Source organism: Eptesicus fuscus, chromosome 6 (genome assembly GCF_027574615.1).
Source record: "Eptesicus fuscus isolate TK198812 chromosome 6, DD_ASM_mEF_20220401, whole genome shotgun sequence".
In the NCBI taxonomy this organism is placed as follows: domain Eukaryota; kingdom Metazoa; phylum Chordata; class Mammalia; order Chiroptera; family Vespertilionidae; genus Eptesicus; species Eptesicus fuscus.
Genome location: NC_072478.1, coordinates 26,235,959 through 26,259,518, shown reverse-complemented (window position 1 = coordinate 26,259,518; position 23,560 = coordinate 26,235,959). Strand labels below are relative to the sequence as shown.

Here is a 23,560-nt window from a genome sequence, read left to right as displayed (position 1 = left end):
TGAATTGCAAGGTTTCGAGGATCTTAGGGGCTGGGAGGGTTTTCTGGAAGGGAGGCTTTTCACTACCCTTAGGAGCCAGTGGGGAAGGTGTTGGATGGGATGGGTTTATGAGCAGAGAGAGGGCCCCCAGGTAAACTCACCAGGACAAAACAGCGTTGGGCTCTTGTGACTTTATTGAGAGAATGGTTTCTCCTCCAGATGCCTGGTCCTTAACCTTCAAAACACTTTTTAAGCTCAGCAACTCTGGGCCGGTTCCTGGCCTGGGGCTCCTGCCAGTTGCTGGCGGGCACAGCAGGGGCTCTGGGGCTCTCTGGGAAACAGGGATCTGAGGTAGAGTCAAGGGTTTGAGATGTCCAGGTGATATCTGAGTTGGGCTTTGTGGGCAGCGGAGGTTGGGGGCTCTCTGCAGTGGGCTGGGTGGGCACTGTGGAGAGCTGGGAGCAGGAGCTCTCCTCCCCTCTGGGCTCTCCGGCGGCCTCGTGGAGCGGGGAGAGAGGTGGGCTTTGTTGATGGGGCTCTGTGAGAGAGGATTTGAGGTCTCCTCTGCTGCTTGGGTCTGCAGAAGCTATTAACCATTGGGTTGAAGAAGTGATTTCTTGGCTGGCCCCTGAGGGAGTGAGGTTCTTGGAGGACCTTGTGGTATCCGGAGGCTGGGGGCTTTGCAGAGATGGCAGGCCGACAGGCAGGGACTGGGAATAGGGTTCTGGGGGGTCCTCCTCATCTGGCTGCCACCTTTGTCTTCCTGGTAAGTTAGGCTGGATGGGGGGGTGGGGAGATTAGCAAGTTGCTGGACTTTAGAGGGGGAGGGGGTGACAAGTTGGGTGGGCAAGCGGGAGAGGACTGGAGGGCTCACCAGGCTGAGGCAGCTGTCCGAGTCCTCTCTGTGGCAGCAGTCTAAGCTCTGGCTGGACCGCAGGCTGCCCGTGCTTGTGGCTCCCGTGCTCAGACTGTCTAGTATCTCACTCAGCAAATCCAGTTCTTCCCCAGACCCCAGGAAGCTGCTGTCCAGAGCTTCCTCTGCCCAGGAGTCCTGGGCATCCTCAGGGCTCAGAGGGGGTGTCCTGTGTGAGGTTAGGCAGCCTCAGATATCTGCCCTAAACCCCCAGCTCCAGTCTGGTGGCTCTGGCAGGTTTGAAATTTGGAGATTACCTTCCCCATTAGTTCTAGCCTCCCACTTACAATATTGCCCCCTCTCCTGCCTTTGAGCCTTACCTCTCCCCCAGGGACTCAGAAGGTCTCTCTTCCTGCCGGTGTCTCCTGCTGGGGCGAAGGGGCCGGTTCTGCAAAGGACAAGTTTGGAGGGGTGGGGCCCCAGAAGCTAGAGTCAGGGGAGCTGTGTGAAGGAGGGCGAGTGTGAAGCGGGCAGCAGATACTGGGGTACAGGAGGAGGGAGGCAAGTTGTCTAGATGGAGATTGAGGATGGGTGGAAGACTTGGTGATCATTCCAGGTGTGTGTGTGTTGGGGTGGAGGCAGGGCACCTCACCTGTCCAAAGTGCTGGGTGATAGGCAGACGTTGCTGCAGGTGATCTGAGCGACTGGTGAGGGAGAAAGCCCTGAGGGAGCCCCCCCTCTGCAGGCCAGAATCCTTATCCTAGGAAGAGGTTGGGTGAGCCAGGAGCCCATTTCCCCATCCCCCCCACCCATTGGCCATTAGCTTTACCTTGTACATCAGGAGAGTCTGCACTCCCTTCAAGCCGCTCTTGGCCTATGGAGGAGCCACAAGAATTAGATTTGAGGTGATTTGACACCGGACATTTGAGAACTCAGCCCACCCCCCACCCCCCACCCCCGTTCCCTAGAACAGCGGAGTCTGCCATCTATTCATGTTTATGTCTCACAAATATATTCACAATTCCCCATGCATCACCTAAGGAGTCAATACAAACTCTCGCCCCCTTGGCTAATACAAAAGGAATATTCCTGGGGGAATGAACCCCCAGATGAAACGGGGAGTGGCAAAAACAGAACATCATAAAAATGTGTCCGTGTTCGAAAGCCGAATAGAGAATAAAATTGAATGGACAATTTGGAGCCTCAGAAGTTGGCCCCAGGAAACGGGCTTGGGAGAAAAGCCCCCACAAGGATAGAAGCGGGGTTTGCAGTGTCTGAGGACAAAACAAACAAACAAACAAAAAAACCCCAATGAATCTTGGTTGTCAATTTTAAATAGGAAAGAAATCCTGACAAACATGAGAATAGTGAATGGAAAATAAAAGTGGGAAACATTGTTAATGGTTTAACTGCTGATTCAGTTGATAAAAATATGTGCACTTTATTTTTTAAAAAAATATCTTTATTGATTTCAGAGAGGAAGGGAGAGATAGAAACATCAATGATGAGGGAGAATCATTGATTGGCTGCCTCCTGCACCTCCACCAATGGGGATCAAGCCCGCAACCCAGGCATGTGCCCTTGACCAGAATCAAACCCTGGACCCCTCAGGCTGACACTATCCACTGAGCCAAACCGGCTAGGGCAAAATATGTGCACGTTAAGTGTGGGGTTAAAATGTCCCCTGTCACCCCAGTAAGTGGCCTGTGTAGCCCAGCCTCACCGAGCGGTACATGTTTCTGACGGTTGGTTGGGTCTTGGCCTTGACAGAATGCAGGAGGGCACCACCACCTTTCTGGAGAGAGAATGCCAAGGGAGAGAGGCTTGGGCATCAGGTGTTACCCCAGGACCCACTTCACTCCAGGATTGTGTGACCCCAGACAAGCCCTTCTCCCTTTCTGAGCCTCAATTTCTTCACCTCTATAAATGAACAAAATGATGACCCTCCGTGGGGACTGTTGTGAGATTAAATTAATTCAATAATAAACAAGACAGGTGATCAGTACCTTTAGGTTGTCTGCCCAGAGCTGGTAGGAGCGAAGGGTGCCTGGAGTGAGGAGAGAGTGTGGTCGTGGCAGGCATTGCTCAGGCTGGGGGGCTGTTGGGGTAGGGACTCCGGGCTAGATTCAGGGCTCACCTGAGGAGGCCCCACTGCAGGTGATCTCCTGCTCAAACAGATCTGAGAACCCCTCTCCTGTGTTAAGTCTCTCCAGCCGGCCATCAATGAACTGGGGATGGGAGAAAGGATCAGAGTCACATCTGAATGCAAGGACTAGGAGTCCTCTCGCCCTCAGGAAGTAGAAGTCATTCCTGACCCGGCTAGGGGCCCACCCCCAGGACCCAGGAGGTCTGGAGCCCACCTCTGGAAGCCAGAGGCCCAACCGGCTCCTCTGGCCCCAGGTCAGGACCTGTTATCAGGGACCAGACCCCGCCCCTCACAGGGACCCGGAAGTCAGGTTCTGCCACTTCGGACCGACCCACCTCTCAGTGACCCTGGAAGAGGTTGACCCCACCTTCAGGGACCCTAGAACCCACGCCCGCGCTGAAGGATCCTGGAGTCCAGCCCACCTTCCTCCAGGAACCCAGGAGTCCGATCGCGCTCCAGCCCCCTCCCAGGTACCCCGGAGTCCCGGCCCGCCTCCTCCTTCCTCCCAAAGGATGTGCGCACTCTGGACACGCCCAGAACTCCCGAAGACTGGCACAGACTCCCACCCTGATCCTGGAACTTGGTCCCACCCTTATTTCCCCAGGGACCAAGGAGTAGATTTTGTCCCTTAGGAAATCAGGACGGGAGCTCTCCTCTTTAAGAAACCTAGTTTCAGTTCTGCCTCCCCAGTCTGAAGAGGGAGATCCCGCCTGACCGACTGGACTCTAGCCCCCGCCCACAGGACCCAGGCGCGGCGTCGCTGACCCCGCCCCCCAGGTCCCAATCCCGCCCCCGGGCTCCGGCGCACCTGTTTGAACAGCTGCAGGTGCACTGCCCGCCGGTGGAAGGCCTGCAAGGGAGCCCCGGGCTTCTGGGCCAAGAAGGCTTCTTCACTGAAGGTCACAGGCTGGCCCTGGAGGGAGGATCCTCGTCCTGAGCTCCCGAAGGCTCTCCCGGACACCAGCTGCCTCCCTTACTCTACCATCTATCTATGTAGCAAATGTTGATTGAGCGCCTGCTGTGTGCCTGCTCTTGTGCAGGGCCTGGTGAGCCAAGGGGAGGATTTGGGCTTTTACCCAGAGGGAGGTGGGAGCCCTAGAGGGCAGAGGAGGGAGGAGACCTGACTGGGGTGCTCACAGGTGACTTCTGGCCGCTTCAGGGAGGGCAGACTATGAGGGTGAGGGTGGGAACCGGGGAGAGGGGACTCATCAGGGAGGCGAGCTTATCTAGGTGAGCAATAATGGGGACCAGACCAGGCTGGAGACAGATGATGGGGAGAAACGGGCAGACTCCAGATGTGTTGTTAAGGCACAGCCAACAGGAACATCAGATACTTAAATAATAGAATTTCCCCCTCCCTCAAGTTTTTATAGAAGAGTGGAAAACTGAGGGAGGGGGTTTGAAAGTCAGCAGATCAGAGTCCTGGGTTTAACACTCACCTACCATAGGACTTCTCCAAGCCTCAGTTTCTTCACATGTAAAATGGGACCATAATGGCACCTATCTCATAATACTGTCATGAGCATTAAATGACATAGTAACAGTAGAACCTAGCATTTGGATACTCATGATGTGCCAGGCACTATCCAAGCATGTTACTCATGCCATCTGTTTGGGTGGGTACTATCTGGATCCCATTTTACAGATGAGCAAATGGAGGCCTAGAGTAAACACGCTAAATGATATCATCTTCCAGGGTCCACTAGGCCTCCTCCTCAGCATCCCCCCTGCTCACCGGGCTGCAGACCAGCGCATCGCGGTACCCCCCAAAGAGCAGTGCCTGGGCTTTGAGGAAAAGACGGGACACCCCTTCTCCTGGGGCCAGCGCGACCTTTCTTAGCCTCAGCCTCAGCAGGGACACCTGGAGGACAAGGGAGCCGCGCTGAGCGGGTGGGTTTGGGGCCTCCCTCTCCCAGACGCGACGGGAGGGTGGGAGGGGTGACACTGACCACATCGGGAGGCAGCGCCTGCAAGTCGTCGAAAGGCGTCTCTAAGATATTGGAGTCCACGTTCATCATCACGACATCTTCCAGGCCCTTTTCCAGAACTCTCTGTGTTGGAGGGTGGTAGGGGGACCGCAGCTCAGAGTCTGAGGATCCCTGGTGGGGGAGGGGATCCGGGGATGCAGAGGGAGGAGAACTCCGCCCGTCCCTGCCGTCCATGGCCGCTCCCACTGACCTCTGTGAGACTGGCGTGGACTCCGATGAGGTAGGGCATGGGAGCGCTGCGGACGACCCGAGGGAGCAGGGTCATGCAGGCGCTATGCCCTGGCCCCCAGGCCCCCAGGCCCCCAGGCCCCCAGGCCCTGCGCCTTCCCCTCCCCAGACCCCGCCCCTCACCAGCAGTAGTCCAGCAGGTGCGGCGGCAGCGTGGGGATCAGCACGTGCTCCCATCGCATGGGATACAGGAGGGCACAGGACGCGTGGACACACGAGGTCAGCTGGGGACGGGTGGGTACTGTGGATTCAGGGCCTGGGCCCCCAGCTTCAAGAACCCTCTCTGGGATGGTTCAAGAACCCTCTCCCAGCTCCATTTCCCACCCACCTCACCTTACCCACCCGCTGCTGGGTAAGAGGTGAAAACTCACACCCCTTTAGGAATCAGGTGGAGACCTAGAATTTGGCAAATTACAGTGCTTGGAGCAGGTGGAGCCAGGAAAGACAGGTCAGGTAAGAGGTGCTCACTCAGGGGGAGGGGCTGCGAGTGGCCTGCGATTCAGGGCAAGTCCTAGGGTTCGGGGCTAATATGCAATCCTCCAGGATCCCTCTTCATAGGGGCAGAGCTGTGACTCAGCCCACTAGCTCCACCCCCAACAAGGCGGAGCTAACACTGAGTCGCCCTAGCCCCGCCTCTAGGGGTGGAGCCACGACTCAGCTCCACTGACCCTATCCCTAAAGAGGCGGGGCTAAAACCTATCTTCCCTGGTCCGGCCCTAGGGGCGGAGCCAGCCTTCAGCCTCCACGGCCACCCACCCTCCCTGTCCTTCCACTTCGGGGCCGAGCTAGAAGTTAGCGCTCCCCAAGCTCGCCCTCCAGAGGGGCGGGGCCGGGCTTGTTCCCGCCCACAGTGGGTGGAGTCTGGCTCGGCTTTCCCAAAGAGGAGCTTCCAAACGGCAGCTACGGCGCTACCCACGCGGACTCCTCCCACCAGAGTGGAGCCAGCGTTCAACTCAACCCTGACCTTCCAAGGGGGCAGAGCCAGGACTTTGCCCTCGGGTGACGCCGGGTGAGGTTAGAGTAGGAATCGGGCCCCCGTCGCCCCGCCCCCAGGGACGAAGCCAGGTCTCGGCCCCGCCCGGCCCGGCGGGCCCCGCCTCACGGTGCTCAGCTTGCTGGCGGTGAGCAGGACCCTCCGCTCGGCCAGGAGCGCCGCGAACAGCCCCACGATGTTCTCATCGGTCACCGCCACCACCAGCTCTGTGAGGTTCCTCTGAGGGACAGAGAGGGGCGCTGGGCGCGAGGGACGGCAGGACCGGGCAGCCCCTGCGGGCTTCGGGGCCCCTTCCCGCCCCCCTCTGAGGAGTCCACTCACGTTCTCCGGGATGGATGGCAGGCGGCCGGAGTCGGGGGCCACGAAACAGGAAAGCTGGTGGTGGTGGTGGTGGTGGTGGGGAGGGGGAGATTGGCGAGGGGACCGGTCAATCAGGGGTTGGCTTCACCTGGGAGCCCAACCTTCCAGGCTCCCCAGCCCTGCTCACCGGCCCGATGTTCCCGGGGGCTGGGGGCATCCTGCCGGGCACACTGGAGACCGTCACTCCGCTGCCCTGAGGGAGAGGTGTGTTTGTGTGGTCCTCAGGGCTGGGGCGCTGCCTCCCCATCCACCTGGGGTCCGACGCCCAGGGGTTCGGAGCTACTCACCAGCTCCACGGAGGCCTGGGTCTCTGGCAGGGTCCGCTGCAGCAGGCTTAGAAGTTCCTCGACCTCCGAGACCTGGGTGGGGGTGAGGTGTCTGAGTCAAAGCGTAGGTTGGAGCCCTAGCCGGTTTGGCTCAGTGGATAGAGCGTCCGCCTGCGGACTGAAGGGTCCCGGTTCCGGGTTCGAGTCCGGTCAAGGGCACATGTCCGGGTTGCAGGCTCAATCCCTAGTGGGGCGCGTGCAGGAGGCAGCCGATCAATGATTCTCTCTCATCATTGATGTTTCTATCTCTCTCTCCCTCTCCCTTCCTCTCTGAGATCAATAAAAATATGTTTTTTAAAAAGAAAAGAAAAGTTAGGTTGGGGATTCCGAAGGTCTTGGCTCAAGCTGGGTGTTCTGAGAGGAGCCCAGGGCTCCCGTCTGGCCTGTGAGTTCTGAGCAGGGCTGGGGGCTTTGGGGTGGGGGGCTAGGATTCCCGCGGAATGAGAGGGGGGGCTGGTCTCACTTGGTCCTGAGCCAGGAGGTCTCCCACTGTGTTCAGCAGCTTGTAGAACACCTCAAACCAGGGATGGTGGCTGTAGAGAGAGGATACGGGTTCCATGAAGTGCTCCTAGGTCGAGGCTCCCCCCAGCCCCTGCCCCATATTCCACACCTGAGGATGCAAAGACAGCTGTGGGCACCGGCCCTTAGGCGGCAGAAACCAAATCTACGGGTGCCGGTCAGGTCCGTGAGGGCGAAGGTGAAATGCTGTACCGCAGGGCTGGGAGGCTCCCTGGAGGTGGAAAATGCTCAGAGACTGGGTCCCAGCTCCTTCACCCGCCCTTCCCCCGCAAGTGCTCCTAGGACTGTGTCCATCAGTCTAGTTGTTAGGGCCCTGATTCCCTGGGTGTCTGAGTCCTTAGGTCTCCAGGTCGCTGGATGTCTGCTTTCTTCCGTACCTTTCCACATCGAAAGGGAAGCAGAATTTAGGCACCATCTGCATAGCTTCCTGGGGGTGGAGAAGAGCACACGCTGCGTGGCCACTCATTTTGGGCCCCACAATCTCCCCAGGGGACTGACCCTGGTCCCAAGGGAGCAAGGAACCAGCCTGCATACCTGGTCCCTGAAGTCTGGGGGGAACTGCCGCAGAATGCGAGGATCTGCAGGGAGAACAGGCCTCTACATTCAGGGCTCCACCTTCCATCTCCACTCCCCTCCCCCAAAGCCCTCCCCCACTCACCCTCCTGCAGGGAGGCAGGGCAGGCTGCTTCGAAGAACCAATCAAACACGGCAGGGGGACCCCCTCTGTGGGACAGGAAAGGGCTTAGTGGGTCCATGGACTTGCTTCTGTGGTTGTATCTGCACATGCGTGACTGTGTGTGACTGTGTGACTTGTGCGGCTGTGTGTGCATGACTCCCAAGGATTTTGGCAGTGATTGTGTGGATTGTATGACTGGGTGTGCATGGAATGGTGTTGATTGTGTGTGTGTGTGTGACTGGCAATATGAAGCAGAGTGAGGGAGTGTGACTGTGTGTGTATGTGCATAACTTGCTTGAGCAGGTGTGTGTGTGTGTGTGTGCATGACTTGTGTGAGAAGGTGTGTGTGTGTGTGTATGGCTTGTGTGAGCATACAGATGTGTGTGTGTTTGTGATTCTATCTCGTGTTGGCCTGAAAGGATGAGGCTGTCCAGTGTATGTCATAGGACTGTGACAGTGTGATCAGGCCAAGCCAGTGTGAGGGTGAATAAGTCCATGTTTTCTTGTGTGGCTGTGAGTGTGACTGGGTAGATGTGTGAACATCTCTCTGGTTTTGAGAGCAAGAGGCCCGGCATGTGCATCTCTGTATGTGAGACTTCATGAGGCCTCAGGGGCTGACCTCAAATTTCACACCAGAGAGAGGGCAGCATGCCCTCGTACTTCTGTGAGCCCTGCAGTCTACGCCTACCTCCCTTGTCCCCTGCTTCCGCCCACTACACAAAGGATGCAGAGACTTGTGCTTAGGGAGAGAGATAGCAAACCTGGAGGCAACAGAAGAAGATGATGGGACTGACTACAGACACACCGTCCCTCACCCAGAGACCCCCAACACTTCACCCTCATGTTGATACAAGTCCTGCACAAGCATTTGCACACAGGGGCACACACAGTCCTCCCTCACTCTGCTGACCCAGAAACTATGATATGCCAAGAGGTGAGGTACTCACTCAGCATTACAAACTTAGTCACATAGAGGCGCAGGGGTGGGGTGGGGGGAGAGAGTAAAGGAAGGGGGTGAGGGACTGCAAGTGGCCTGAGTGTGTCTGAGAGTGCAGTCCGTATTCTAAGCCAGCTGAGCCCAGCCTTGATTTGGGCCACCTGCCCCTGTGGCTCTGGCCTCCTCCCCAGCCTGTCCCAGACCCCCCTCCCCTTGGCCTCAGCCCAGGCCTGGTCTAGGAATCTTGGTCTAGAGGATGAAGGAGGGGACGTTCTTACTCAGCTCTGGATTCCATGGTCCCTGTTGGGCAGGCCCGGTGGGGCCCTTTCCCCAAGGGTTCTGGGGGCCCGTGCTTGCTCGGGCCTGGGCCCTGAGCCGGCTCAGCTTCCTGTGTGGCTGAGAGAGGAAGTTTAATGGGTGACGTCCCCGGAGGTAGGCCCCTGCCCCCACCCACTTCGAGAAAACCGGGCATCCTGTCTCCTAGCCCTTCCTCGGGATGGGTGGGCAATGGGTGACTCAGAGGCCGGGCCCCCAGTCCCATCCTGCCAGGCCAGGCCAGGCCAGGCCAAGTGTGGTCCCTGCTATCACACCCAAGCCTTCCCCTCTCTGTGCAGCCCATGATTCAATTTGCCTGAAGTACTTCCTCTTCCCTCAACTCTTCTTTCCTTTGGTCCATCTGCACCAGCTATTCCTTGTCGGACCACCAGAGGGAGCTGGGCCGCAGAATGGACACAGGACTCCCCGGAATCAGAACACAGGCACAAACACTTGACAGATAACACACATGCAGCCAGGAAGTGACTGACATAGACAAACAGACCAGAACAGTCACAGACAGTAGACAAACACAAAGATACCAAGGCATTCAGGCAGGCCACAGTCATGGACACAAACCAACAAGCTCAGAGGGGCAACACACAAGGAGCAGTCCTCACCCAGACAGGTGATAGATGCAGAGAGATAACACAAGGATGCAGCCATCCACAGTTCTAGACAGGGCAACAGGCAGATGGGCACACATGCAGAGATCACAGCTGTCAATGCAAGCAAGATGATAGAGAAACAGACTCGGAAGACAGACAGAAATACATAGAGCACAGGCATAGCTAGAGCAGTAACAGAGGGACAGACAAGGTCAGGCCTCAGCCACAAGTCAGATTCACAGCCAGACATCGTTACATGCATGGAGAGAGACACAGTTGGGCACACGCAATCAGAGCTGCAGACTTAGAAAGAGACAGACACCCAGGCATACAGATGTCATGTTGAAACACACGGATCCATAGACAAACTTTCAAACTGGAATCAAGCTTTTGATATGTTCTGTTATTATGAAAGACAGGTCAGGTAAGTGGTTAAGGGAATGACTTTGGAAACAGAGAGACCTGGGTTCAAGACCTGATTCAGTTCTTTAGTGTCTATGTGACCTTAGGCAAGTCATTTGATCTCTATGTATTAGTTACTATTTTTTTTTCTTTTATTGATTTTTTACAGAGAGGAAGAGAGAGGGATAGAGAGTTAGAAACATCGATGAGAGAGAAACATTGATCAGTTGCCTCTTGCACACCCCCCACTGAGGATGTGCCCGCAACCAAGGTACATGCCCTTGACCGGAATCGAACCTGGGACCCTTGAGTCTACAGGCCGACGCTCTATCCACTGAGCCAAACCGGTTTCGGCTATTAGTTACTATTGCTGTGTATTAAATGTCCCTAAGTTAGTGGTTTGAAAGAATACACATTTATGATCTGACAGTTTCTGTGGGGACCAGGACTCTGGACCCAGGTAAGCTGTGCCCTCTACAACAGGGTGTCTCATTTATAATAAAGGGTATATGTTGAGCTGTGGCTAGCCATTCACATATTTGGGGAAAAGAAATAGTAGAAACAGGATGTGCAAAGGCCCTGAGGTTGAATCAAGCTTGATATGATTGAGCACATGAAGAAGGTCACTGTGACTTGACTGGAGAAGGAGCTCTTTTATTTTTTAATTTTTAAAAATATATTTTATTGATTTTTTTCAGAGAGGAAGGGAAAGGGATAGAGTTAGAAACATCGATGAGAGAGAAACATTGATCAGCTGCCTCCTGCACACCTCCTACTGGGGATGTGCCTGCAACCAAGGTACATGTCCTTGACCAGAATCGAACCTGGGACCTTTCAGTCCACAGGCCGACGACTGAGCCAAACCGGTTAGGGCTAGAGAAGGAGCTCTTTTAAAACTCCCTATGTGACTGCTGGCAGGATTTAGTTCATTGTGGATTGTTGGACTGAGGGCCTCAGTTCCTTTCTGGCTATTGGCCAAGGCTGCCCTCAGCTCGTTGCCATGTAAACCTTCCCAACAAGTTGCTTGCTTTACCAACTCGAGCAAGCTGAGGAGGCAATGGAGTTCGTCAAGACAGAAGGCACAGCTTTTTGTAATCCAATCTCAGAAGGGACATTTCATCACCTTTGCCATAACTTGTTGGTTAGAAGCCATTGCCAGGTCCAGCCCACACTCAAGGGGAGGAGGTCACACAAGGGCATGAATGGAGGAAATGGGATCATTGGGGCCATCTTAGAAGCCATCTCCACACTCTCTGTGTCTTTGTTTTCTCACTTGTCTAAGTGAGATGGCTCTTAGGGAATCTTGCGTCTCTGCACTCCAGAGGTGTGTGTAGAGTCTATATCCCACTCCCTTGAACATGGACACGACTTTGAGGAGTCCAGAGGACACCAAGTGACTCCTGAAGGCAGGTCAGGAAAACGCAATGCATTTTGCTTGCTCTCCTGGGATGCTTGCTTTTGGGGACTGCTGTGAGGAAGCCCAAGCAGATTATGGAGAGGTACTGATGCCCTCATTCTATCTGCCCCTGTTGCATCCCCAGACGATAGCTGGCATTAACTTGGCAGCCATAGGAGTGAGCCACCTTGAAGTAAACCCCTCAGTTGAGATTCTCTAGCTGATGCCACGGGGAGCAGAGACAAGCTGCCTTTCCAAGCCCCGCCCAAAGGACAGATTTGGGAACTAAGTAAGTAACTGTTGTTGTTTTAAGCCCCTAAACTTTTTTGGGGATAGTTACACAAGAAAAGCTAATGGATGTGCTTTGTATCTCTAAACCTTGGTTGGAAAGAAGATAAAGGCTCAGATCTTACAGGGTTTGTGTGAGAGTTACGTGAGATGAGGCATGTCAGGACCTCCAAGTGCTCCATCCGAGTTAGTGACTGTTACTCTGATAGGACTGTCCCTTGGATGGTAGCTCCAGGTTGCCATCTCCCCAGTACCCTTCCCTAAAGACCCCTTCTGCTTTCCATACTTGCTAGATGCCCCACAGAAAATGGCCACAGCTCCATTGCCAAGCACTCCTTGTGCCAGGCTCTGTGCCCATAAGAGCTCCTCGAATCCTCACAAACATTCCTGGGGTTTGTGTGTGTGGGGATCATGGGGGGAAATATACAATCCCATTTTACAGGTGAGCAAATCGAGGATCAGAGAGCACAAGTGCTTACTCAGCACCACACAGTTAGTGGCATAGCCCCTCTGTCTGACTCGACAATTTCTGCCCCCGTTCTTCCTCCCCAGATTAGACGTCCCTTCAGCACCCACCTTCATCCTTTAGGGGGAGCCCTTGCTTGTTGGCCTTCCCACAGGGAGATGGAAAATGCACTCAGCAGAAACATGGCAAGACAACAATTTATTTATTGAGGGTGAGTCAGAGGGAGGAGGTGGGGAGGGATGGGGGCACTGCCTCTCTTGTCCACATGTTCCAGGACTGCTTCTCCCTACACAGCTGCCCTCCACCAGCCCTGGAAAGCCAAGGTCAGTTGGAGTTGAGGGGAGTGAGTTCAGGGATAAAACAGGGGAATTACAGAAGCCAGAAAGAAGGTGGGGTCAGAGGGTGGGTGGGATTGTGGGGCCAAAGATGAGGCATGGTCGGAGGTGAAGGGAGGCTCAGAGGGAGAGGGAGTCGAAAGTAGACTGGGGTTTATTTGTCTGGGCGTGCATTGGGGTGGTGGGTAAAGTCATAGGTGAAGGAGAGGTCACGGTGAAACAGGGTTCCTGGAGTTAAATGTGGGCCAAAGTGGGGCTCAGGGGTCGAAGGTCAGCTGAGATCAGGGGAGGAGTCAAGGTTGTAGGGTCAGAGGGTCAGAGTTGAGTCAGGCTTGGTGATGATGCAGGGCTCTCAGGGGCCCAAGAGGGGCTCTAAGGGGTCAAAGGTAAGCAGCCCAGCAGGGGTAGGGGCAGACAGGGGTGAATGAATGAGATGGTCTAGGCCACCTCCTCCTCGGCCTCTTCCTCAAACTCGCCCTCCTCGGCCGTGGCGTCCTGGTACTGCTGGTACTCGGACACCAGGTCGTTCATGTTGCTCTCGGCCTCGGTGAACTCCATCTCGTCCATGCCCTCGCCCGTGTACCAGTGCAGGAAGGCCTTGCGCCGGAACATGGCCGTGAACTGCTCCGAGATGCGCTTGAACAGCTCCTGGATGGCCGTGCTGTTGCCGATGAAGGTGGCTGCCATCTTCAGGCCCCGCGGCGGGATGTCGCACACGGCCGTCTTCACGTTGTTGGGGATCCACTCCACGAAGTAGCTGCTGTTCTTGCTCTGCACGCTCAGCATCTGCTCGTCCACCTCCTTCATGGACATGCGGCCCCGGAACACGGCGGCCACCGTCAGGTAGCGGCCGTGGCGCGGGTCGCACGCGGCCATCATGTTCTTGGCGTCGAACATCTGCTGGGTGAGCTCGGGCACCGTCAGGGCGCGGTACTGCTGGCTGCCCCGGCTGGTGAGGGGCGCGAAGCCGGGCATGAAGAAGTGCAGGCGCGGGAAGGGCACCATGTTCACGGCCAGCTTGCGCAGGTCGGCGTTCAGCTGGCCCGGGAAGCGCAGGCAGGTGGTGACGCCGCTCATGGTGGCGGACACCAGGTGGTTGAGGTCCCCGTAGGTGGGCGTGGTCAGCTTGAGGGTGCGGAAGCAGATGTCGTACAGCGCCTCGTTGTCGATGCAGTAGGTCTCGTCCGTGTTCTCCACCAGCTGGTGCACGGAGAGCGTGGCGTTGTAGGGCTCCACCACCGTGTCCGACACCTTGGGCGAGGGCACCACGCTGAAGGTGTTCATGATGCGGTCGGGAAACTCCTCCCGGATCTTGCTGATGAGCAGCGTGCCCATCCCGGACCCCGTGCCCCCGCCCAGCGAGTGGGTCAGCTGGAAGCCCTGCAGGCAGTCGCAGCTCTCAGCCTCCTTTCGGACCACGTCCAGGACGGCATCTACCAGCTCCGCGCCCTCCGTGTAGTGGCCCTTGGCCCAGTTGTTGCCGGCTCCAGACTGGCCTGAGAGGGAAGGGAACGGGACACACGGGCATTATGGGAAGAGCTCCCCCAGCCTCTCCCTCAGCCATCCTAGTGGTTGAATAATAATAACAAAATTATTATTAGAGATAACATAAATTATTGTAATTTTTTTATTTTTTATTGATTTCAGAGAGGAAGAGAAAGAGAGAGAGAGAGGAGAGAGAGAGAGAGAGAGAGAGAGAAACATCCATGATGAGAGAGAATCATGGACCGGCTGTCTCCCACACGCCCCACACTGGGGATCGATCCTGCAACCCAGGCATGTGCCCTTGACGGGAATCGAACCTGGGATCCTTCAGTTCCCCAGGCCGATGCTCTATCCACTGAGCCAAACAGGCCAGGGCAAATTATTGTAATTTTGTTGTTATGATTATTCATTGTTCTTTCTGCTTAGATCCTTGCCCCTCCCCCTTCGGCTGTTCCTGCTGCCTTGTACATCTTCCCTGCCTGTCAATGCCCTAATCATCTTTCAGGCCGCAGACATTAATAACAATAATGATCATGAAAACAACAACGAGTGCTTATTTAGCTTTTTCTCTGTGCTTGGCATTGTTCTAAATCCTTTACACATGTTAATGGCTTTGAGCCACACAAGCCTGTGAGGTAGATTTTTTAAAAATATATTTTATTGATTTTTTTTACAGAGAGGAAGGGAGAGGGATAGAGAGTTAGAAACATCGATGAGAGAGAAACATTGATCAGCTGCCTCCTGCACACCCCCTACTGGGGATGTGCCCGCAACCAAGGTACATGCCCTTGACCGGAATTAAACCTGGGACCCTTCAGTCCGCAGGCCGATGCTCTATCCACTGAGCCAAACCGGTTAGGGCAAGGTAGATTTTTTATCTCTATTTTAAAGACGAGGAGATAAGCACAGAGAGACTGCCCAGAGTCACCCAACTGACTGGATCTGTGCCTGGGCGTTACTTGCTTATATTGCCATCCTGCCTCCGTCCACCAGGATGCCAGCTCCACGGGAGAAGAGAGCTTTGTCTGTTTTGTTCTCATGTGTACCCCCGGGGATACAGTAGGACCCGCATGCAGTAGGTGCTCAGTAAATATGTGTAGAAGGCATGAAGTGGCAGAGCCGGGGCTTCCATGCAGGAAGGCTTCCTTACCCTCCCCCACCCACCCCTGCCACCGTATCAGATGCCTCCCCTGGGCTCCCACAGTCGCCGGGCTGTCGCCAGCACAGCCCTGACTGCCCTATCCGCCTCCCCCGCTGGGCTGAGGGGCCTGTGGTGGTGAGTTTTCACTAGGCATTTGGAAGTGACAGGAGCGAGGGGGCTTCCCTGCCTGTCCTCCATGCCTGGCACTCACCAAACACGAAGTTGTCAGGCCGAAAGATCTGGCCAAAGGGGCCAGAGCGGACCGAGTCCATGGTGCCTGGCTCCAGGTCCACCAGCACGGCTCTGGGCACGTAATTCCCCCCTGCAGGGAAGCAGATGGAGGTCAGCTGGGGTGAGCGCCAGGAACCAGCATGCAGTCCCCCCACGTCCTTCCCACCCCCACTCCAGAAGGTGCCCCTGCGTCCTACCTGTGGCCTCATTGTAGTAGACGTTGATTCTCTCCAGCTGCAGGTCACTGTCCCCATGGTAGGTGCCCGTGGGGTCGATGCCATGCTCATCACTGATCACCTCCCAGAACTAGAGGGGTGGTGGTGGTGGTGGTGATGGTAAGAACCGGTAGAGAGGGAGAGGGGATCCAGGCCTGCCCTGGCCTCCATCTTCTGGGCCCAGGACCCCCAACCACCTCTCTGGCTGCCACCTGTCCCCCAGCAAGGTGAATGGGGGGCCTAAAGGCATGGTGGGGAGGCAGGGATGAAACAGCAAGAAGGGAGAGGTGGGGGCAGGGTGAGGCAGAGTCGCCAGCCAAGACTGCTGCTGGTGTCAGTGCACCCTGGCTGCAGCCAGCGGGAGAGGCTGGGACCCTTTGTGCGTGTGCAGGGGACAGTGGGCCAGCTGTGAAGCCAGCTGTGGCCAGCAGACAGAAGGCTGGGCCCCACCCCCATTGGCCTCTTTGTTCCCAGCCTGGTCCAGCCCCCGGGCCCCCTCCCTCACCGTCCCTGGGGTGCTGGCCTCTTGGAGACCCCGTTCGCCCAAAGGCCCAAGGTGGGGGCGCTCCGCGGAGTTCAAGGGCCCCCGCTCCACTCTTCCCAGCCACCTCCCGGGGCCCGGTTCCCCGCGCACCTTGGCCCCAATCTGGTTGCCGCACTGGCCGGCCTGCAGGTGCACGATCTCGCGCATGGCGGTGGCGCTGCTGGCGGACGCGGTGGCGGTGGCGCTGATGCCGGGTGCTGTGGTGGCGGGGCAGGCGGTGGAGGTGGCGGCGGCGGCGGCAGCGACGACGAAACACGGTCCCCGAGTCCCCCCGCGTGCCTCTATAAGAAAGGGTGGGGCCCGCGTCACAGCCTGTCACCGGCCCGCTCCGCCCCCTGGTCCCGCCCTGGGACAGAGCAGGCGGGGGTGGAGGAAGCGAGCCACCTGGAGACCTCCCGGGTACGCGCTGGGGCTCTCCAGGGCCCGTGCGCCCCCACCCCGGGCCTTGGCGGGGAGACCCGTTAGGGGCTCTCAGCACCTTCTACTCCCACCGCTCCCCGCCCTCAGCGTGGTCTGGCGACTCCCGTTTTACAGAGTTGGGCGGGGGAAGGGATAAACAAGCATGGGGACATCCTGTGCTCCACCCCACACCCCACTCCGGCCTGGGAGGCCCTGCCTCAGTTTCTCTGTCCGAACCGTTCCATGTAGGCACCATTCCTAGAACCCTTTAATTACTGGGAGGACTCCTTGTGGGCTCCAACTGGAGGCTCCCGAGTTTCGATTTGTCTTGGAGAGGGAGAGGGCGGTAGGTTCCTGGAGGACTTGAAGCTGCATAGTCAGTAAAACCAGATTTTCCTTCCCTGTTTCCTGGGAATGTTTGTGGAAGCTGATGGAGGCTGGAGGGGGCCCTGGATTTATAGGTCCCTGGACACTTCTGCTGGGCCTTGGGTTTGTAGCAGGCGGGGTCACCCTAGACTTGCCTGGGTTGGAACTTCAGGGAGTTCAGACTTAGAGCTGGATTTCAAGGGGGAGGGGGAATGGCGAGCTTTGGGGACTGCTTTGCTTTCTTCAGATCGGCACCTCTCTGCTCCGGTGTTATAATTTATTACAAGCTAGTACCCTACCTTTCACACTTCCTGTTGGCCATCTGACCTTGCCTGGGCGGGCAGCTTTGCCTCTTTGGCTGAATTTTCTCATCTGCAAGACAGGCAGTCAAGAATGCCCGCCCCCCCCCCCCCCCCCCAGTCCCGCGGGGAATGTCAGATGAGATGGCTCAGTGAGTAAGATGGCCCCAGTTTCCCCTCACACAGAGTAAACAATAAATTGTAGCTATTAGTATTACAATTATTATCAGGGTCAGTACAACACTTCCTGTGATGTCCCTTAAGTGAAGGCCAGATCCTTTTTTTGTTTTTTGTTTTTTTGTTAAGCCTCACTGAGGATATGATTTTTATAGAGAGTGGAAGGGAGGGGGAGAGACACAGAGAGAGAAACATTGATATGAGAGATACATCCCTTGGTGCCTCCCGCATGTGCCCTGCCGGTGCAGGGATCAAGCCTGCAACTGAGGTACATGACCTTGACTGGACCTGAACCTGCCACCATTCAGTAAATGGGCCAACACTCTAACCAGTGAGCCAAAACCGCTAGGGCCAGACCCCTTTTAAAGATTATTATTGTTATTATTTTTAAATCTTTGTTGTTGAAAGTATTACATGTCCCCCTATCGCCTATTCAATCCTTCTAGCTCACCCCTGCCCCTGCCTTCACCCCATATTATCTGTCTCCATGAGTTATGCATAAATGCATACAAGTTCTTTGGCTGATCTCTTCCCACCCACCCCTTTCTTCCCTCTGAGATTCTGTGGTCTATTTCATGCTTCTGTGTCTCTGGATCTATTTTGCTCATCAGTTTATTTTGTTCATTAGATTCCACATAGGAGTGAGATCATGTGATACTTGCCTTTCTCTGAATGACTTTGAATGACTTATTTCGCTTAACATAATACTCTCCAGGTCCCTCCATGCTGTCTCAAAGGGTAAGAGATTCTTCTTTTTTACTACTGCATAGTATTCCATGGTGTAAATGTACCACAGCTTTTTTATCCACTCATCTACTGATGGACACTTGGGATGTTTCCAGATCTTAGCTATTGTAAATTGCACTACTATGAACATAGGGGTGCATACATTCTTTCTGATTGGTGTTTCTAAGTTTCTTGGGATATATTCCTAGAAGTGGGATCACTGGGTCAAATGGGAGTTCCATATTTAATTTTTTGAGGAAACTCCATACTGTTTTCCATAGTGGTTGCACCAGTCTGCATTCCCACTGGTAGTGTACTAGGTTTCCCTTTTCTCCACATCCTCTCCAGCACTTGTCATTTGTTGATTTGTTGATGGTAGCCATTCTGACAGGTGTGAGGTGATGCCTCATGGTTGTTTTAATTTGCATCTCTCTGATGATCAGTGCCTTTGAGCATTTTTTCATGTGTCTCTTGTATGTCACCTTTGGAGAAGTGTCTATTTAGGTCCTTTGCCCATTTTTTAATTGGATTGTCTTCCTTTTGTTAAGTTGTATGGGTTCATTATATATTTTGGATATTAACCCTTCATCAGATGTATCATTGCCAAATATGTTCTCCCATATTGTGAGCTCCCTTTTCATTTTTTTTTTTTTGATGGTTTCTTTTGCTGTGCAGAAGCTTTTTTAAAAAATATATTTTTATTGATTTCAGAGAGGAAGGGGGAGAGAGAGAGAGAGAGAGAGAGAGAGAGAGAGAGAGAGATACATCAATGATGAGAGAATCATAGATTGGCTGCCTCTTGCACGCCCCCTACTGGGGATCGAGCCCGAAACCTGGACATGTGCCCTGACCAGGAATCAAACGGTGACCTCCTGGTTCATAGGTTGATGCTCAACTACCGAGTCACACTGGCGGGGTCAGACTCCTTTTTGATGGCAGCCTCCAGCTCTGCCATCCAGGAGCTCCCTCCTTGCCTCCTAGGGCTTCCAGCCATTGAGTCAGCCACTTTAGCCATATGGCTGGTCCTTCACATTCACCAAGGGCCTCTAGTTTTAACCAGTGGTTCTCAATTGGGGGTGATCTGCCTTCCAGAGGACAGTTGGCAATACCTGGAGACACTTGTGGTTGTCATGTGTGGGTGGCAGTTGTGTGTGTGCTACTGGCATCTAGTGTGGGGATGGTGCTAGACATATACAGTGAATAGGACAGTCTCTCTCCTTCCTTCACCAAAGACTCATCTGGGCCCAAATGTCAATAGTGCTGAGAATTGCTGTGTTAATTAACTGGGAAAAATTGAGTTAGCCCCCCAGCTAACTGGACTCCAGAATAAATTCCTGATGGATCAGATGGTATAAACCAGGTTGACCCCTAGCCTCTGTCAGTCACCTCCTCTCTCCATTCCATTTAAATGTGTACAGAATCCTAGTGAGACAGATAAGTAAGCCAAGACAAGCGGAAAAGGGAAACCGAGACAGATAGTTAAACGACCAAGCAGTTTACAGCCATCTAGTAAATCGCAAAATCCTATCTTCCCTAACCAAGAACACTTAAGAGTAAATGGGCCCTGGATGGGTGGCTCAGTTAGTTGGAGCATTGTCCCATACACCAAAAGGTTGTGACTTCAAATCCCAGTCAGGGCACACAGCTAGGTTTCAGGTTATCCCGTCGGGGTGCATGGAGGAGGCAACTGATTGATGTTTCTTTCTCTTTCTCCCTCTCTCTGAACTCAATGAAAACATATAAAATATTTAAAAAATAAAACAAAAACATATTCTTGGGTGAGGGGAAAAAAAACTACAACCTCATGGACACAGACAGCAGTGTGGTGATGATCAGAGGGAAAAGGGGATGGGGGAGATAGAAGTAGGTATAGGGGGATAAATTGTGATGGAAGAAGACTTGACTTAGGGCAGTGAACCCACAATCCTATATAATAAAAGGCTAATATGCAAATAGGCCGAACGGCGGAACAACTGGAACAACCAAACAACTGGTTGCTATGACGTGTGCTGACCACCAGGGTGTTACTGGCACCTGTTGGGTGGAACATGGTGGGTGTTGGCTGCGGCGGGATAGTGGAGCAGGTGAGCAGGGGCACCAGACCAAGGTGGGGTGCTGGTTGCTGTCATTGGGGTGAACCTCTGGTGGTTACTGAAAATTCTTTGCTCCCACATGCAGTGGTCCCACCTGGCACTCACACCCACAGCCAGCACTGGAGCCGCCGCTGGCATCTGCTGCCAGTGCTCAGAGCTGGTCCCAATCACTTGGCACCAACAGCAGCTACGAGCAGTGGCTGCCAGCCCTGATCACCCATGAGGGCTTCTCCACCTCCCCCTGCTCCTGAGGAGCGATGGGGGCAGCAGCTGCCGCTCACACCCACTGCTGGCGCCAGCCCCAGTCACTCCACACCATCAATGGGTGTGAGCGGGGCTGGTGCTGTCAGCACGTGGGGCTGCTGGCAGACAGGGGATGGGGGAGTGGGCCTGTGGCAGGAGGGGCTGAGTGAGGGCGCGGAGGATGGGCTGAGACCTGCCCCTGTGCCTACTGCAGCCTCTCGGCCCACAGTTCCTTTCAAGGTGCACGAATTTGTGCACTGGGCCCTTGTACAATATACAGATGATGTATTATAGAATTGTACACCTGAAACCTATATCATTTTATTAGTCAGTTAGAGGCCCAGTGCACGAAATTCATGCATGGGAGGGGGGCCCTCAGCCCGGCCTACACCCTCTCTAATCCGGGACCCCTTGGGGGATGTTCGACTGCTGGTTGTGGGATTGGGCCTAAACTGGCAGTCAGACATCCCTCTCACAATCCGGGACCGTTGGCTCCTAAATGCTCATCTGCCTGCCTGCCTGATCACCCCTAACCACTCTGCCTGCCTGCCTGATCGCCCCTAACCCCTCTGCCTGCCTGCCTGGTCGCCCCTAACCACCTCTGCCTCAGTCCCACCACCATGGCTTTGTCCGGAAGGACATAGGGAAGACATCCGGTCTATCTGGTCTAATTAGCATATTACCCTTTTATTAGTATAGATGTCACCCCAATAAATTCAATAAAAGAGGGGGGGGGAGAGTAAATGGTTTACACTTCTCTCCAACCAGAGGATAAACAGCTTAAATTACCCTACTCAGGGAGAGAGATAACAGAAATCCAACTAATGCCATTTGTGCCAACCACACCCTAGGAAGAATGAGGTCAGGGGAATAAATCTCATGTTGGTGAGTCAGCATAATGCTGATAAATATTCTATTGAGATCTTCCTCTAAGACCTCCCTAAAATTCCCACCTTTAGAAAACAAATAAGAACTCTCAAGAAAAAGACCCAGGAGGGCCCGCTCTGGAGCACGTCCACACTTCTCTTCCTTCTCAAGTGTGCATCTGCACTCCCCCTCCCCCCGAGCTCTAAGGGTCTCCATGAGACTTGTAACCAGGGGAGCAACTGGCAATGGCAGGTTGTCCTGGGCTAATCCTCTGATCCTGTCTCTAACGCCCCCTTTTCTCTGACTTCAGTGAGCTAATAGCATGGAATGCAGTTTCCTGGGGGAGGGGTGTCAGTGGAACCCCCTAATGCAGGAATTCTCAGCTGGGGTTGTTTTGCCCCATAGGGGATACTTGGTGATGTCTGGAGACATTTTTGGTCTGTTACAACTTGGAGCTGTTACGGGCACCTGGTTGGTGGAGGCCAGGAATGCTGCTCAACATCCTACAATACACAGGACAGTTCCCGCAGCCAAGAATTATCCAATAGTGATGAGATGGAGAACCCTGATTTAGACTTTTAAAAAATCCTCACCGGAGGTTATTTTCTCGGGGGGGGGGGGGGGTGGTAGGGGGGAGGGGGAGGGAGGGAGAGAGAGAGAGAGAGAGAGAGAGAGAGAGAGAGAGAGAGAGAGAGACTTGATATGAGAGAAGAGGTGTGGACAAGGAACCTGGAAGGCTGGTCAATCTTGAAGCTCTGAAAGGTCAGAGCCAATTACTTACTGTTTAGTTGAGACAATGGTAGCTAAAGCAACTTCCACCTTTTAGTTTTATGTAAATTCTTGCTGATTGGCTCTTATTGGAATTGCCTGCCTAAAGGCTATGGGTGTATCCCATAGTCTTTTTTTTATTATTATAATAAATCTCTTTATTGATTAAGGTGTTACATATGTGTCCTTATTCCCCCATTACCCCCCACCCCCCACTCATGCCCTCACCCTCCTGTTGTCTGTGTCCATTGGTTAGGCTTATATGCATGCATACAAGTCCTTTGGTTGATCTCTCCCCCTTACTCCCACCCTCCCCTACCTTCCCTCCGAGGTTTGATGGTCTGATCGATGTTTCTCTGTCTCTGGAACTTTTTGTTCATCAGTTTATGTTGTTCATTATATTCCACAAATGAGTGAGGTCATGTGATACTTACCTTTCTCTGACTGGCTTATTTCACTTAGCATAATATTCTCCAGTTCATAAAAGGGATATCAAGGCCAGAGTGGGGTGGAGTCTTTCCCCTTGAGTTGGGCTCCCGCCTGGCCCCCAATATTTCCAAATTAATATTTTCTAGTCTCTTTCATTTGCGTGTGGCCTCCTCCAGAGCCCGAACCCTGAACCTGAACCCTGAACCACGCGGGACGTGTGGGTGTGGGGGACACTCGCAACTGGCAGCCCAACGTAGGGTACTCACACATGGACTGGTTGCCTCCTGCACATGGGAATCAAACCCGCGACCCTTTGGTCTGCAAGCCAACGCTTTAACCACTGAGCCAAACTGGCCAGAGCCGATTTAAACTTTTGAGATTCTCACCCAATGCAGATGTTGTTAGCATTGGTCCCTGAGACATGGTGCCCAGACTGAAATAGGAGGCCACCAATCCATGCTAATATACATAAAAAATTCATACATGCTGTGTTGGTATTTCTTAATTTTTAATGTATTAGAAATGTAAATGGAGGGGGTCCTGCTGGAAAGGGCTGACTTGGGTCTCAGCCCTAGAAAAAACAGGTTTCCTGTGTGTCACCCCCCCCCCCCCAGGACCGGCCTGATTTGGGGTGTGGTCTGTCCTCCAGAGACAGAGCTTTCTGGATTAGTCCACTTGGCAAGGGATAGCTCCCTGGAGAGTACAGGCCCTGCAGTGGGTGCCTTCTACCTTTCTCTGCATCAGGGCATTCATTGGGTTCC

The 23,560-nt window shown here is 54.3% G+C and overlaps 2 protein-coding genes across 2 annotated transcripts; both read right to left on the bottom strand.

The window, feature by feature from the left end:
• Positions 1-162: 162 nt before the first annotated feature.
• DENND1C (DENN domain containing 1C) lies at positions 163-8,096 on the bottom strand. Its single transcript, XM_008150775.3, has 22 exons — positions 8,052-8,096; positions 7,928-7,971; positions 7,771-7,820; positions 7,485-7,604; positions 7,338-7,407; positions 6,836-6,907; positions 6,676-6,741; positions 6,510-6,563; positions 6,297-6,407; positions 5,318-5,418; positions 5,157-5,202; positions 4,928-5,029; positions 4,714-4,839; positions 3,787-3,891; positions 2,970-3,060; positions 2,839-2,879; positions 2,556-2,627; positions 1,662-1,706; positions 1,485-1,592; positions 1,213-1,280; positions 854-1,061; positions 163-755 (listed from the first exon to the last, which is right to left on the bottom strand). Exons 3-22 carry the CDS (start codon positions 7,812-7,814, stop codon positions 210-212), a joined length of 2,196 nt encoding a protein of 731 aa, XP_008148997.3. The 5' UTR covers positions 7,815-7,820; positions 7,928-7,971; positions 8,052-8,096; the 3' UTR covers positions 163-209.
• A 4,570-nt stretch (positions 8,097-12,666) lies between these two features.
• On the bottom strand, positions 12,667-16,638 carry TUBB4A (tubulin beta 4A class IVa). Its single transcript, XM_028159111.2, has 4 exons — positions 16,523-16,638; positions 15,871-15,979; positions 15,654-15,764; positions 12,667-14,312 (listed from the first exon to the last, which is right to left on the bottom strand). Exons 1-4 carry the CDS (start codon positions 16,577-16,579, stop codon positions 13,255-13,257), a joined length of 1,335 nt encoding a protein of 444 aa, XP_028014912.2. The 5' UTR covers positions 16,580-16,638; the 3' UTR covers positions 12,667-13,254.
• Positions 16,639-23,560: the final 6,922 nt, after the last annotated feature.